The following is a 17,700-nucleotide window of genomic DNA, read 5'->3' on the forward strand; positions in this document are numbered from 1 at the left end:
TATATATATATATATATATATATATATATATATATATATATATATATATATATATATATATATATATATATATATATATATATATATATATATATATATATATATATATATATGCAATAAGATCACAGTAAACAGGTGATTTCAGAATATGCAAAACAATCACACTGAAAGAATAGAGAAATTCCAAGCGCTTTCGTGACTACTCACATTATCAAGGAACTATGAAAGTAAAGCATCCAAGGAAGCTATATAAGGGGTCTGGCCAACACCTCACTATCAGATCCCACAACGGTTAAACACCTGACGCGCGCCGACCCAACTTGGATAGGTCCTATGCACAACTCACCCACAAACTATTCTACCCAAGAAAATTTAAAAATTATTATTTGTCCAGTGTATTATTAAATTCTTCCAAAATTCTATTAATTATAAATGGATCTAATTTATATAAACCAAAGGAAATATTCATATTATTGTCAAAACTGCTTTTTATGAAACAAGATTCAATTATATTCCTGTCGACCATGGACTTGCTTGATACTACTTTCTCAACTTTTTGAAAATCAATACGATGGTTAAAATCTCTTACATGAATAAATAGAGCATTGGAATCTTGTCCAGTTCTAATGCTATATTTATGTTGTTTTAATCTTAGTTCGAGATTTTTTCCAGTTTGACCGTAATAAACTTTATCGCAAATTTTACAAGGAATCTTATAGACACATCCATCAGCATTTTGGGGGGAATTCTTTATCAAAAGTTTCCTTGGATGCTTTACTTTCATAGTTCCTTGATAATGTGAGTAGTCACGAGAGCGCTTGGAATTTCTCTATTCTTTCAGAGTGGTTGTTTTGCATATATATTTATATATATATATATATATATATATATATATATATATATATATATATATATATATATATATATATATATATATATATATAAAGAAAATGCCTTCATCATTCAACACTTTCACCTCACTCACACATAATTAATCTTTGCAGAGGTGCCCAGATACAACAGTTTAGAAGCATATATAAAAATATATAACATATCCCTCCAAACTGCCAATATCCCAAACCCCTCCTTTAAAGTGCAGGGATTGTACTTCCCATTTCCAGGACTCAAGTCTGGCTATATAAAAATAACCGGTTTCCTTGAATCCCTTCGCTAAATATTACCCTGCTCACACTCCAACAGCTCGTCAGGTCCCAAAAACCATTCGTTTCCATGCACTCCTATCTAACACGCTCACGCACGTATACAATATACTTAAACTAGCCTCCCTCAGAGCTCCTCTGTACGACAAAGAAAATGTAAATGCCATGATACAAAGAAGCATATGTGTAGATTACCTAGAATAACCCAAAAAAAGTCAGGCACAGTGACTTATACCATTGATATTTGCCCATTTCTAGCTATACCTGAGAATCGAACCAGAGATCTTCCGGTTGTAAGACGAACAGGCTTACCAGAGAGGAGGAGTATACTAACCTGGGTGGAGGAGTAGGCCAGCCCTGTACCAGGCAGCACGTGGAGGCGGCCTAGCGTCCTCCACGACACACTCCAGGGTGAGGCTGGTGCCAGACACCACCTCCACCACAGCCCCGTCATCCCAGCCTACCAGCCTCACCCGCCGCGGTGACACTGTCAACACACACATATATATGGGGGTCAACACTTCTATTGTTACTAGCATCATGTATGAGAGTCAACACTTATACTGTTGCTACCATCATGTATGAAAGTCAACACTTGTACTGTTGCTACCATCATGTATGAGAGTCAACACTTGTACTGTTGCTACCATCATGTATGAGAGTCAACACTTGTACTGTTACTATCATCATGTATGAGAGTCAACACTTGCTCTGTTGCTACTCATGTATGAGAGTCAACACTACTGTTACTATCATGTATGAGTCAACACTTGTACTGTTACTACAACATCATGTATGAGAGTCAACACTTGTACTGTTGCTACCATCATGTATGAGGCCAACATTTGCACTGTTGCAATCACTTGAACTGTTGCTACCATCATGTATGAGAGTCAACACTTGCACTGTTGCTACCATCATGTATGAGGGTCAACACTTGTACTGTTGCTACCATCATGTATGAGAGTCAACACTTGAACTGTTGCTACCATCATGTATGAGAGTCAACACTTGTACTGTTACTATCATCATGTATGAAAGTCAACACTTGTACTGTTGGTACCATCATGTATGAGAGTCAACACTTGTACTGTTGGCACCATCATGTATGAGAGTCAACACTTGTACTGTTGCTACCATCATGTATGAGAGCCAACATTTGCACTGTTGCTACCATCATGTATGAGAGCCAACATTTGCACTGTTGCTACCATCATGTATGAGAGTCAACACTTGCACTGTTGCTACCATCATGTATGAGGGTCAACACTTGTACTGTTGCTACCATCATGTATGAGGGTCAACACTTGTACTGTTGCTACCATCATGTATGAGAGTCAGCACTTGCACTGTTGCTACCATCATGTATGAGAGTCAACACTTGCACTGTTGCTACCATCATGTATGAGGGTCAACACTTGTACTGTTGCTACCATCATGTATGAGGGTCAACACTTGTACTGTTGCTACCATCATGTATGAGAGTCAACACTTGCACTGTTGCTACCATCATGTATGAGGGTCAACACTTGTACTGTTGCTACCATCATGTATGAGAGTCAACACTTGCACTGTTGCTACCATCATGTATGAGAGTCAACACTTGTACTGTTGCTACCATCATGTATGAGAGTCAGCACTTGTACTGTTGCTACCATCATGTATGAGAGTCAGCACTTGCACTGTTGCTACCATCATGTATGAGGGTCAACACTTGCACTGTTGCTACCATCATGTATGAGAGTCAGCACTTGTACTGTTGCTACCATCATGTATGAGGGTCAACACTTGCACTGTTGCTACCATCATGTATGAGGGTCAACACTTGTACTGTTGCTACCATCATGTATGAGAGTCAGCACTTGCACTGTTGCTACCATCATGTATGAGAGTCAACACTTGCACTGTTGCTAACATCATGTATGAGGGTCAACATTTGTACTGTTGCTACCATCATGTATGAGGGTCAACACTTGTACTGTTGCTACCATCATGTATGAGAGTCAACACTTGCACTGTTGCTACCATCATGTATGAGGGTCAACACTTGCACTGTTGCTACCATCATGTATGAGAGTCAACACTTGCACTGTTGCTACCATCATGTATGAGAGTCAACACTTGCACTGTTGCTACCATCACGTATGAGGGTCAACACTTGTACTGTTGCTACCATCATGTATGAGGGTCAACACTTGTACTGTTGGTACTATCATGTATGAATGTATGAGAGTCAACACTTGCACTGTTGCTACCATCATGTATGAGGGTCAACACTTGTACTGTTGCTACCATCATGTATGAGAGTCAACACTTGTACTGTTGCTACCATCATGTATGAGGGTCAACACTTGTACTGCTACTACCATTATGTATGAGAGTCAACACTTGCACTGTTACTACCATCACGTATGAGAGTCAACACTTGTACTGTTGCTACCATCATGTATGAGAGTCAACACTTGCACTGTTGCTACCATCATGTATGAGAGTCAACACTTGCACTGTTGCTACCATTATGTATGAGAGTCAACACTTGCACTGTTGCTACCATCATGTATGAAAGTCAACACTTGCACTGTTGCTACCATCATGTATGAGAGTCAACACTTGCACTGTTGCTACCATCATGTATGAGGGTCAACACTTGTACTGTTGCTGCCATCATGTATGAGAGTCAACACTTGTACTGTTGCTACCATCATGTATGAGAGTCAACACTTGCACTGTTGCTACCATCATGTATGAGAGTCAACACTTGCACTGTTGCTAACATCATGTATGAGAGTCAACACTTGCACTGTTGCTACCATCATGTATGAGAGTCAACACTTGCACTGTTGCTACCATCATGTATGAGAGTCAACACTTGCACTGTTGCTACCATCATGTATGAGGGTCAACACTTGTACTGTTGCTACCATCATGTATGAGAGTCAACACTTGTACTTTTGCTAACATCATGTATGAGAGTCAACACTTGCACTGTTCTTACCATTATGTATGAGAGTCAACACTTGTACTGTTGCTACCATCATGTATGAGAGTCAACACTTGTACTGTTGCTACCATCATGTATGAGAGTCAACACTTGCACTGTTGCTACCATCATGTATGAGAGTCAACACTTGCACTGTTGCTACCATCATGTATGAGGGTCAACACTTGTACTGGTGCTACCATCATGTATGAGGGTCAACACTTGTACTGTTGCTACCATCATGTATGAGGGTCAACACTTGTACTGTTGCTACCATCATGTATGAGAGTCAACACTTGTACTGTTGCTACCATCATGTATGAGGGTCAACACTTGCACTGTTGCTACCATCATGTATGAGGGTCAACACTTGCACTGTTGCTACCATCATGTATGAGGGTCAACACTTGTACTGTTGGTACCATCATGTATGAGAGTCAACACTTGCACTGTTGCTACCATCATGTATGAGGGTCAACACTTGTAATGTTGCTACCATCATGTATGAGGGTCAACACTTGCTCTGTTGCTACCATCATGTATGAGAGTCAACACTTGCACTGTTGCTACCATCATGTATGAGGGTCAACACTTGTACTGTTGCTACCATCATATATGAGGGTCAACACTTGCACTGTTGCTACCATCATGTATGAGTCAACACTTGTACTGTTACTACCATCATGTATGAGAGTCAACACTTGTACTGTTGCTACCATCATGTATGAGGGTCAACACTTGCACTGTTGCTACCATCATGTATGAGAGTCAACACTTGCACTGTTGCTACCATCATGTATGAGAGTCAACACTTGCACTGTTGCTACCATCATGTATGAGAGTCAACACTTGCACTGTTGCTACCATCATGTATGAGGGTCAACACTTGTACTGTTGCTACCATCATGTATGAGAGTCAACACTTGTACTGTTGCTACCATCATGTATGAGAGTCAACACTTGTACTGTTGCTACCATCATGTATGAGAGTCAACACTTGCACTGTTGCTACCATCATGTATGAGGGTCAACACTTGTACTGTTGCTACCATCATGTATGAGAGTCAACACTTGCACTGTTGCTACCATCATGTATGAGAGTCAACACTTGCACTGTTGCTACCATCATGTATGAGGGTCAACACTTGTACTGTTGGTACCATCATGTATGAGAGTCAACACTTGCACTGTTGCTACCATCATGTATGAGGGTCAACACTTGTACTGTTGCTACCATCATGTATGAGGGTCAACACTTGCACTGTTGCTACCATCATGTATGAGGGTCAACACTTGTACTGCTACTACCATTATGTATGAGGGTCAACACTTGCACTGTTGCTACCATCATGTATGAGGGTCAACACTTGTACTGCTACTACCATTATGTATGAGGGTCAATGGTTCTGTTAACTGCCAGAATTATATATTTTCATGGGAGCCATTTTGCTAACTGTAATTTCAAGTTTATATTAATGTTTACAAGTTCCAAATTATTATTAATTTGTAAGTTTTAAGCGAGTATATGTGCTAGTCATTCAGTGTTAAGGTGGGAGAGGGTTAATGTAGGCTCGATCCTCCGTCCAGTAAAGAACGAGCCACTACTCTCACATCTAGGCTTCCCCAGAAACCTAGATGTGAGAGTAGAGAAGTCATTTCAGCGTCCTTGTTAACTCTGAATATAAGTATCTGTATTCTTAGGCTCTTTAGGGAGGGGGGGAAGGTTCTTCGATGGTAGTGAAGGGTTCTTGATCCAATAAATTTGAGCTACTCTCCACTTTCTTGAATCAAATTTGATTGTCTCCCATTTTTTCAGGTGCTCTGTGAATACTACTACTACTATTAATAGTAGTAGTAACATCAATAATAATAAAATAATAATAATACCAACATAATAATAACAAAAATTATTATAATAATAATAATAATAATAATAATAATAATAATAATAATAATAATAATAATAATAATAATAAATATAATAATACGAATAATAAAATTAATAATACTCACAGAGTACGGTGAGGTTAGCAGCGGCCCAGATGGGTGGACTGGTGTCAGTAGGTCCCACCTGACACTGGTACTCGCCGTCTTCAGTGAGTGTGACACCAGTGATAACCAGGTGGTGTTCCCCCAGCTCGGGGTCGCCCGCGTACTGGTACCGTGGGTACCCGGGCACACCACGCTCGAACCCTGCACAGGAGTGCATTTAAGTACATGGGTAAGTCTAGTAACACGAGGCCCCGTGATTCGTATCAAGGTTACAATCAGAACCAAGAATATTTGAGAGATATGAATCATATCTCTTAATTATTATTATTACAATTCGAATTAAAAATAAATGAGATATGATTCATATCTCTCAAGCGAATGCATACTGAGAGTTCATTTTAATCCCAATTTTCTAGATTAAATTATTCTTGTCTGGTGTTGTACAAGTGATTTGCAGCCTTAATGGCACTCGTGAAGTATACTGGCTTTTAAACTTAATAAGACAGCCAATCATGTCCAGGCTGTCTGCTAAGAAAGGCAAGCTATATTCTATCTCTAATTCTGACTAGGTAATTCAGATAAGGATAATATAAAAATATAATAGTGAATATAGTATTAGGTCCACTAAGCTGATATATTCGCGAGCACTCACACGTATTTGTATATATGCTAACAGGGAGTCTGTTCCACTTATACACAACTTTATTGCTAAACCAGTGCTTTCCTATAATAGAAGGTTGCCCGAAAACATAAACATGATCTACTAGGTCACTACGTAGCACCAGCACCTGCCCAGACACCAGCACCTGCCCAGACACCAGCACCTGCCCAGACACCAGCACCTGCCCAAACACCAGCACCTGCCCAGACACCAGCACCTGCCCAGACACCAGCACCTGCCCAGACACCAGCACCTGCCCAGACACCAGCACCTGCCCAAACACCAGCACCTGCCCAGACACCAGCACCTGCCCAGACACCATCACCTGCCCAGACACCAGCACCTGCCCAGACACCAGCACCTGCCCAGACACCAGCACCTGCCCAGACACCATCACCTGCCCAGACACCAGCACCTGCCCAGACACCAGCACCTGCCCAGACACCAGCACCTGCCCAGACACCAGCACCTGCCCAGACACCAGCACCTGCCCAGACACCAGCACCTGCCCAGACACCAGCACTTGCCCAGACACAAGCACCTGCCCAGACACAAGCACCTGCCCAAACACCAGCACCTGCCCAGACACCAGCACCTGCCCAGACACCAGCACCTGCCCAGACACAAGCACCTGCCCAAACACCAGCACCTGCCCAGACACCAGCACCTGCCCAGACACCAGCACCTGCCCAGACACCAGCACCTGCCCAGACACCAGCACCTGCCCAGACACCAGCACCTGCCCAGACACCAGCACCTGCCCAGACACAAGCACCTGCCCAAACACCAGCACCTGCCCAGACACCAGCACCTGCCCAGACACCAGCACCTGCCCAGACACCAGCACCTGCCCAGACACCAGCACCTGCCCAGACACCAGCACCTGCCCAGACACCAGCACCTGCCCAGACACCAGCACCTGTCCATACACCAGCACCTGTCCATACACCAGCACCTGTCCATACACCAGCACCTGCCCGGACACCACCACCTGTCCATACACCAGCACCTGTCCATACACCAGCACCTGCCCAGACACCAGCACCTGTCCATACACCACCACCTGTCCATACACAAGCACCTGTCCATACCCCAGCACCTGTCCATACACCAGCACCTAGGCTCACCTGCCCACACGCCACATACACGCTGGTCAGCATTATACACTCTGAGGTCATTACTATCATTCAGTTAACCCTTGCCTACGGTTCATTACACACACTGGTAGAATTCGAAATGTTCCAGTCCGAAAACACCAATGTAGTGAACTACAATACAATGCCAGGAAGCCATAACTAACCTACACTACAGAGAGAAAAATGTTGACGTTTCGGTCCGTCCTGAGCTTTCATCAGGTCACAAATATGACTTGTTAAGGGTCCAAGATAGACAGAAAAGCTGCTTGAAGTTTCTTGCCCAAAGCGTGGATTAGTTTTTTATTGTTCCAGGAATATTGTTTTAACGTGAGAAGAGCGATAACCTAATAAAAATAGAGAAGAATAATAAAGAAGAAAGAAGAGGAGAAGAAGAGAGGACTAAGAAAAATAATCAAGCAATTTTAAAATCTACAGTGTTTTGCTTGCTAGTGTTGTGAGATGGTTGAGTCCTAGCACCGGCTCGTACCTACCAAGTGCGAAGCCATCCTTGGTCCACTGAGCCTTGCCCTGCTGGTGCTCCACCACGCACCTCAGGAAGACGTCATCCCCTTCAGACACCTCCACACTCTCAGGACACACACTGAACCTCTGCTGCTGACCCACACCTGTGGGGGAAAAGCAGTGTGGAGAGTTGGTGTTAGTGCTCCATCACACACCTCAGGAATACGTCGCCTCCAGCATCAACTACATATTTGTGACGAGGTGCATCATTCATTACTATAATAACACATATGAATAGTACTGCCCCAAATATAACTTCAAAGTGCCATCGTATAGCACATCGCGTAATAATAATTATAATAATAACACTATTACTACAACTATTACCACCACTTAAAACAATATAATAATAATAATAATACAAAGAAAATTTCACACAAAATTCGAGAACAAAATGGGAGGACATTTCTAGCATTAGGTTGGTGGGAGCATAAAAAACAGCGTCTCATTGGCCCTTAAGTCGGTAATCAGGGGAGGCTTCAGCTGGTGATTGGAGATTTGAAATTTTGAAAGTGGCGGAGAACTGTGAGATCTGCAGGATTGATGGGTAATTGTTGTGTGTGTGTGTGTGTGTGTGTGTGTGTGTGTGTGTGTGTGTGTGTGTGTGTGTGTGTGTGTGTGTGTGTGTGTGTGTGTGTGTGTGTGTGTGTGTGTGTGTGCGAGCGTGGTTGTGCATGCGTGCGAGCGTGGTTGTGCATGCGTGCAAGCGTGGTTGCGCATGCGTGCGAGCGTGGTTGTACATGCGTGCGATCGTGCCTGTGTCCACACATTCGCGATTCCAGGAGTCGACTCTCAGCTCCTGGCCCTGTTTCTTAACTTGTCACTCTACGTATTCATTCCCTCTTAGCCTCGTGGGACCTGTCGTACCTGCTCTTAAAACTATGTATGAAGCCTGCATGCAGCACTTCCTCACCAAGTTCATCCCACTTCCCAACCACTCTGAGACAAGAAATACTTCCTAACATCCCTGTGACTCATCTGAGCCTTTAACTTTCAACAGTCCCCGAGTTTCCGTTTCTTGCCTCTCACACAGCCTATCCCAAGCTACCTTATTAATTCCGCTGAGTATTTTGTATGCCAGTATGTCCTCCCTGGCATGTTGTATAAAGAGCATGGAATGAGTCGTTGTTGAGATTCGTAAAGGCTACTCTTAGATTTGCCAGACGAGCATTGACTGCATAGGTTATTCGGCTGATGTGTTATACTGGGCACTATGCTCACCCCTACGTCTTTCTCTTGGAATGAAGTCTGCAGCCTGTGTACTCCTAGTTTCCTGTTCTCTTGCTCTTTCCCCAATTTTCATAAACTTGCATTTACTAGGGTTGTATTCAGGAAACCACTTATCTGACCACTTTATCATTTTGTCCAACTCCCTTTGAAGCCTTTCCCTTTCCTCGTCTGTTTTTCTTCTCATCGTTAAGCTTTACATCTTCATCGAACAGGGAAAGTCGTTCACGTAAACCAGAAGCAGAACTGGTCTAATACCGATCCTTGCGGAAACCCCTTGGTTACTCTTTCCCCATTCTGACGTCTCTTTCCTGATAGTCACTCTGCTTCCTTCCAATAGGATACTCTTTGATCCACCGGAGTACATCCCTGTTATTCCTGGCTGAATCTCAAGTTTTTGGGCCCAAATTCTTGTAGGGTACAATTTCAAACGTCTTCATGCAAACTAAAAAAAATGCAATCCACCCACCCGTCTCTCTCGTCGCACATCTGTTACTGTTACAGAACTCATCAAGTTAATAAAATCTGGCATCCCTAAACCCATGCTTTCCAAGTGTTTTAACACTCTCCCCTGATAAGTGTCTCCAGTGTGTGTGTGTGTGTGTGTGTTGGGGAGAGAGTGAGAGAAAGGGAGAGGTTGATGGTTGGGAGGGGGGGTCAAGCTATGAATGAGGCCTCACCCTCCCAAGCAACACACACACAAAGGGCATCATGAAAGCAGACGTTTAGCGTGTGTTGACACTTGTCTGGAGGGTTGCCCGCTCCACCATCCTTCACCTTGCCCCGGGCCTAACTCCACTCTCGCCTCGTGATCTATTTTTTCTATGTATTGCACTGGCATTTTCACCTCTACTAAGGTAGTGGGGAACAACATTCTTTCCCCCAGTACTGGTGGCACCAGTGGGAGGCCGCCATTGAGAGTTTGTTTACATTATCATAAAGGTTACTTTAGGCTTGCTTTTACGGGATTGTTAGCCTTCTGGTTGGGCTGTAGCGCTCTTTTGCCCTGTTGGGATGTTGACATAACCTCCAGGGCTGCTCAGTGGTTGTACTAGCCTGGGGCTTTCGACCATATGAACGAAATTGAAGTATTATATCAGGCAAAACCGTGAGAAACGGTGAGAATATCTGAATATTCGTCTTTGGAGCAGTGAAGGAACTGTGTTAACCCAAGATTTTGAACTGTATGGACGCTATGTTAACCATTATTATGATTCCTCCTTTATTCACACTTCTATCTCTCCCTCCTTCACTGACTCCCTCGCTTACTCCATGCCACTCCCTCATTCGCTACTTTCCACTCGTTCACTCCCTCTCATCTACTCCCTATCCTTCACCTCCTTTATCCCTCCTTCACGCCCTCTTCCATTCCCTACCCTCCCTTTGTCCTTCACTTTCGTCCTCTTCGCTATCTCCCTCCTTAACTACCCTGCTCCCCCCCCTCTCTCTCTCTCTCTCCCAGAGGGCAGTACCCATTACATGAAGCCAGACTTCATACAGCTAAATAAGCTTTATATATATAATTAAATCATGTCAGGGCAAGTAATATTATAACTATGGAATGCCTAAATAATCAAGTCACAAAATAAATCCATACGGATTTTGCGCTTTTTGAATATAATACTAACACTTAACATTAATACTATTACTAGTACCAATACTAGTATAATACCAATACTGTTACTAATACGAATACTATTACTGCTACTATACTTCTCATACTACTACTACTACTACTACTACTACTACTACTACTGCTGCTGCTGCTGCTGCTGCTACTCCTACTACAACTAATACTAATACTCCCACTACTACTAATAATAATAATAATAATCATAGCAGGAAGGCAGTATGGAACATACGATGATGATCACAAAATATAGAGTATTTATTCAGCGCTATGATCACTTCCTTGGGCTTGATTGTTCACTTATTCACAAATCTCTCAATCCACAGCAGGATTTGAACTTACAAACTCGGCATCAGAGTACACAGTACTTTATGCACATTTTATGTGTGGATAGAGTACTGTGTACTCTTTGATGAGAGTTTACATGTTCGAATCCTGTTGTGGACTGAGAGATAATGTCTGTAAATAATTTCGCCTGTTTGCGAACTGTTAAGTATCGTGAAGAAATAGAGATCGTCAGCACACTAACCCACGTAACATAACCATTCAAGGCAAATTTATTCAGAAAATACTCCAAGTTTGCTAGTAAAAACATCAAATGCAGTTGAACAAATGACTAACAATTTTAATGTTGGATTGTAATTTTGTTCACGAATTAAGCGCCCAGATGGAAGTCCTCTGTGAATCAAAAAAAAAAAAAAAAGGCCCGCTTCTCTGCACACTAGGACTATGGGGTGCATAATAAATTAGAAGCCTCGCTGGTAAAAATTCAATTAAAATTCAATTCTCCTGGCGTAGAGACTCACCACCTGTAGGCCTGTAATGATTATGTGTGCAATGCAATCAATGTCAGAAGGAAAATAAAAAAAAGTTGAAAGAATTTAACCCGATAAAAATATGTAAATCAATGACTTTCTCTATTCCTTTTCTAATTCCTTCCCTAATTCCTTGCCTTACATTTGTAACATTCCTCAATCCCTACCCACTCAAACACTCTCCTCTAACTCCCTCCACACTCTCTCTAACCCCTTATCTTACGTCCACCCCACATTTTTTTTGTTATTATTATAAGTTGTTATTGCTATTATTATTATTATGTGATTATTATAATTACTATTATTATTATATTTATTATTCCAAACAAGAGCTATGCTCGTGTAGACTCTCACTTAAATCAGCTTAAAATAATAGCCTAATCAGGCTAGACTCCAGAATCTGTGAGCTCTAAATACCACAAACAAAGATAATATTTAATAAATTACCCGACAAAGTTAGTTTAATATCTATTTATACCTATCGGCGAAGCAGAATAATTAATAATAATAATAATAATAATAATATAATAATACCTTTAGCTTGACACCCCTCAAGGAGGGAGTGCTTAGATGCTCGGAAGGGTTCTTGATCCAAGGAACTGAAGCTGCGCTCTCCTTCCTTGGATCAAATATGATTAACACATTCTTTAGGGCGCGATTTATGACCCTTGCGAGTTGAAGGAATTTCTCTTCAGTATAATTATTATTATTATTTTCACTATTATCGTCATTTATTATTATTGCTAGAATTATCGTATGGTGAATGAGAGGTAATCAAGTTTGAGCCGAGGAAGGGGAAGGTAGTTCCAACCGAGAAAAAGGCTACGGGTTTAAATGTTATTCCGCAGACTGAGGTCAGCGGTGATTACTAATTGAGTCTTGAAGACGAGTTGAACCAACAGTGAAAGGGTCATGCAACACCTGGAAATGGGTAGCAATCAGGTTTGATGCGAGGAAAGGATGGGGACTTCCAGCTCCATTCACGAGTCCGTCATTAGAGGAAGTCAAACGTGGCAGTTCAAGACCACAGAGTTTTGACCTCCTCCTCTTCACGACCTTCATATAAATAATATAAGTACACAGGAGCTCTACACAGTGGTCTACGTCTCTCACTGTAAATACACTGAGAGTTTACTTAATACACACACACACATACATACATACATATATATATTATTGTAACCACGAACGAGTGGTATTGATCAATAACAACACTGCGCTAGCCAAGGATTCGAACCCATGTTATACTGGCCTGCCTCATGGTAAGCGAGAACCACATGACGCTTTAAACCACAGGACCACCCGAACCCTATAAGAATGGTGCAGCCAGCACACAGCTAGCTGTTGAGCCACCATCCGAGGGCATACGGAGGTGTGGGAGCTTCTAAGCTAATTTCATTCTCATCCCTGTTTGGTGTACTAGCCTCACGAGCAGTATTTATATATTATTGTAACCACGAACGAGTGGTATTGATCAATAACAACACTGCGCTAGCCATGTGGTTCTCGCTTCCCATGAAGCAGGTCAGTACAACATGGGTTCGAATCCTTGGCTAGCGCAGTGTTGTTATTGATATATATATATATATATATATATATATATATATATATATATATATATATATATATATATATATATATATATATGTCGTGCCGAATATGTAAAACTGGTCAATTAGCCAGAACTCATTTAAAATTAAGTCCTTTCTAAAAATTTCTCTTATACGTTTAAAGATATATTTTTTTCATTAATGTTAATGTAAAAACTTACAGTTTTACACCAAAAGAATCTTAGAAAACTTACCTAACCTTATTATAACAAGAACAATTTATTTTAGCCTACCCCAACTAAATATATTTTAGATTTGTTGACAATAATTTAATACTAAACAAACACAGTGAAATATATTTTTTTCGTTAGGTTCAGAATGATTTTGGCGAAATTATTGCATACACAAATTTTCACTTGTCCTATATGGCAAGATGAGCGTTGCTATTTAAGCCAAGATCGCAAGTTCTGCCTATTCGGCACGACATATATATATATATATATATATATATATATATATATATATATATATATATATATATATATATATATATATATATATATACACACACAATAAGATCACAGTAAACAGGTGATTTCAGAATATGCAAAAACAACCACTCTGAAAGAATAGAGAAATTCCAAGCGCTTTCGTGACTACTCACATTATCAAGGAACTATCAATATAATATATATATATATATATATATATATATATATATATATATATATATATATATATATATATATATATATATATATATATATATATATATATATATATATATATATATGTCGTACCGAATAGGAAGTATTTGCGATCTTGGCTTAAATAGTAACGTTCATCTTGCCATATAGGACAAGTGAAAATTTGTGTATGCAATAATTTCGCCAAAATCATCCTGAACCTAACGAAAAAAATATACTTCACTGTGTTTGTTTAGTATTAAATTACTGTGAACAAATCTAAAATATATTTAGTTGGGTTAGGCTAAAATAAATTGCTCTTGTTATAATAAGGTTAGGTAAGTTTTCTAAGATTCTTTTGGTGCAAAATTAAAAATTTTTACATTAACATTAATGAAAAAAATATATCTTTAAATGTATAAGAGAAAATTTCAGAGAGGACTTAATTTTAAATGAGTTCTTGCTAACTGACCAGTTTTACATATTTGGCATGACATATATACTCTGATACCGGAATCTGGCTGTGTGGATAAAATACTGCATACTCTGACGCCGAGTTTGCAGGTTCGAATCTTGCTGCTGAACCGAGAGATAGTTTGTATGTGTGTTTATATATATATATATATATATATATGCATAATAGAGCCACATGTAGAAATAAAACCAAATGTATTAAAATCAGACACGTCAGGGTCGTCAGGACTCTGTAATCCCCTGTGGGACTCCAACGCTGCCGTCAGAATGTAAACACTACCGCTAGGCTACCGTGGAAGGAAGTCCAGCAGTGATGAAAGATTACATTCTCTCTCTCTCTCTCTCTCTTTGGTATTGCTCCACCATCATGAGAGAGACGAGTCGACATTACCTCTGGTCTAGTTCTGTCGAGAGGGATCGAGTCCGATTTTCGAAAAATGCTTTACGGAATCTGAAATCTAGTTTTGTATGTCATGCTATGTCGAGTAGGGGGTGACTTGACTTCCTCTTCGCCATGATATATTGAAACATGAATATACTTCCTTTTTACCCTCCCCGTCCTTCGATCAAACGTAATTACACTCCCGTCCTTAGATCAAACGTAATTACATTCCCGTCCTTAGATCAAACATAATTAGATAGCACTTTCCAGTAATGATAATACTTTTTCTGAACTTGTTATTTTTAGTGGGGCGTAACGAATTTAGCACTATCCAGTAATAATAATAATAATAATGATAATAATAATAATGATAATAATAATAATGATAATAATAATAATAATAGAATTTCTTCATTACTTCTCGAGTTAAGCAGTAGAGTTAACATGGACTCTTCCCCTCTGCTGCACATTAATTGCGTCGAGAGGTATATTAATTTATTTTCTCTTATGTGTCAAACTATGTCGAATGAGGTGTGAATTGACTGTGAGGGACATCGACATCCAATCTTCCTACCGTGAAAAGTTACGTCAGCTGGAGACTGGATTGATTCTCGACCTGCTCTTTGTAAAAGTGCTGTTAGGAGTGTCTCTCTCTCGCCTCGTGTAATGTCGAAAGGATTTAATCGACTTCTACTCTCCTTGACCGGCCTTGACACGCAGTAAGACTGAGCCACAGTGAACACTGTCCAAGGATCCCTCGCAGCTTCGAGTACAGTGGAGATGGTATAGCTTTCCCTTTGAGTGAACATCACATACGATGGTGTTTGATCCTTTCCCAAGCGTCGATTCCATGCCACCGTACCTCCAGAAATTATGGAATCTTAAGGAAGGTTACCTGAAGATGGGTGTGTGCTTATCTATATGTGGTTGTTGGGGACGAAACCTAGCTCCTGGCCTTGCCTCTCAACTTACCGCTCGCCAGGACTCATTCTTTAAAACCGGCGACAGGAAACACTCGTCTTGTTGCCTGACAAGCCTTACCTAGCCTATCCTAAATTCCCTCTTTGTTTCTTGGGCCCTATCGTACTTGCTTTTAAAACTATGTATGGAGCCTGTCTCCATCACTTCCCCATCGAAGTCATTCAGATCTCTTACTTCCTTGAGTCTAAGAAAATGCTCCTGACATCCCTGCGGTTCGTCTGTATCCCTCGAATAGGTGTTTTCCCGCCTATTCATCGTCCCTATTAATTCCTATGAGTATTATTTTCATCATGTCTCCCTTTTTCTTGTTCTCTAATGTCGTTAGATTAAATTTCGTTAGCCACTCCTCGCAGCTCAAGCCCCTTAGCTCACTTTCTCCTGATTCGTAATTTTTTTTCAGATGCGGGTTCCCTACTGGTGTTGTATACTCCAATATGGGCCTAACATATATTGTATAAAGGGCCTGGAATGACTCTTTGCTGAGATTTCTTAAGGCTACTCTTAGATTTGCTAGACGAGCATAGTGACTGCAGAGGTTATTCAACTGATGCGAGTCAATGACTAACATCAAATATACGTACGTACGTACGTGTGCATGCGAGCGTGTATGTGTATGTACTCACCTAATTGTGGTTTCAGGGGTCGATACTTAGCTCCTAGCCCTGGTATGTGTGTGTGTGAAGCAATCTAAGCAAAAGAATATAATCCTAAGATTATGAAATATTGCACTTTTACTGTTTTTAACTATATTCTACCTAAAGTTAGAATTGATGACTTACCTCCTTGAATAACGAAGCTGAAGATAACCAGGATAACGAACTGAGTTGGTGGTGTCCTGGGAACCGGTGATGTCATAGCCGTGGCTGAATCACAGTATTTATCTCAACAATGACGCACTATATATGGCAATTCTACCAACGTTTCTTTACATAGATTACACATCAAAGCAACGGAGATAGAAAAGTCTTTGTTATATAATACTATTTATGTTCTCAGTAACGTTCCATTTCACTTTAAGGAGATTGGTTCACTGATACTAAGTATCACAGATTTACTAACTAAATAATATATTGTCGTAGTATCCACTACGCTAATAGTTTGCTTATATCCATAGTTTTTATTTTCCAAAATGACACGCAATCCGAAATTCCAAAGATTCTTACCAATTTACAGAATATTATCAAAAGTTTTGGTATTCACTGCACTATATTGTTCCAGCACATAGTATCTTACCAATATATTGCTCTATGTAAGTGATCACATTTTTTTTTATCTCTCTGCAAGTTACAGAATTTCTGAACTGATTATTTCCCTTGTATATAAAGTGATTATACTGCTGCACTTCCCTTATTTACAGCTCATGACTGTGAATAGTTAATGACTGTGTGACCAGAAAATAAAGAATAAATTCTTACCAAAATACGTGAATACCGCAATAAAGGGTCTGATTACTTGTTGGCGCGCTCCTGGACTTCTTTCTCAAGCGAGTAATTTCTGAGGGAGA

The 17,700-nt window shown here is 40.5% G+C and overlaps 1 protein-coding gene across 1 annotated transcript in view; it reads right to left on the reverse strand.

Moving 5' to 3' along the window:
- LOC128698649 (nephrin) overlaps window positions 1-17,471 on the reverse strand; it is a 59,309-nt gene extending 41,838 nt beyond the window's left edge. Inside the window, exons 1-4 of the mRNA XM_070103793.1 lie at window positions 16,976-17,471; window positions 8,421-8,555; window positions 6,154-6,333; window positions 1,495-1,647 (exon numbers count right to left, since the gene is read on the reverse strand). Of these exons, the coding sequence (XP_069959894.1) occupies window positions 1,495-1,647; window positions 6,154-6,333; window positions 8,421-8,555; window positions 16,976-17,051 (544 nt within the window). The 5' untranslated portion in view covers window positions 17,052-17,471. The remainder of the gene's footprint in view (window positions 1-1,494; window positions 1,648-6,153; window positions 6,334-8,420; window positions 8,556-16,975) is intronic.
- Between the last annotated feature and the right edge of the window lie 229 nt (window positions 17,472-17,700).

The sequence above is a fragment of the Cherax quadricarinatus genome, chromosome 88, assembly GCF_038502225.1.
Source record: "Cherax quadricarinatus isolate ZL_2023a chromosome 88, ASM3850222v1, whole genome shotgun sequence".
In the NCBI taxonomy this organism is placed as follows: Eukaryota; Metazoa; Arthropoda; class Malacostraca; order Decapoda; family Parastacidae; genus Cherax; species Cherax quadricarinatus.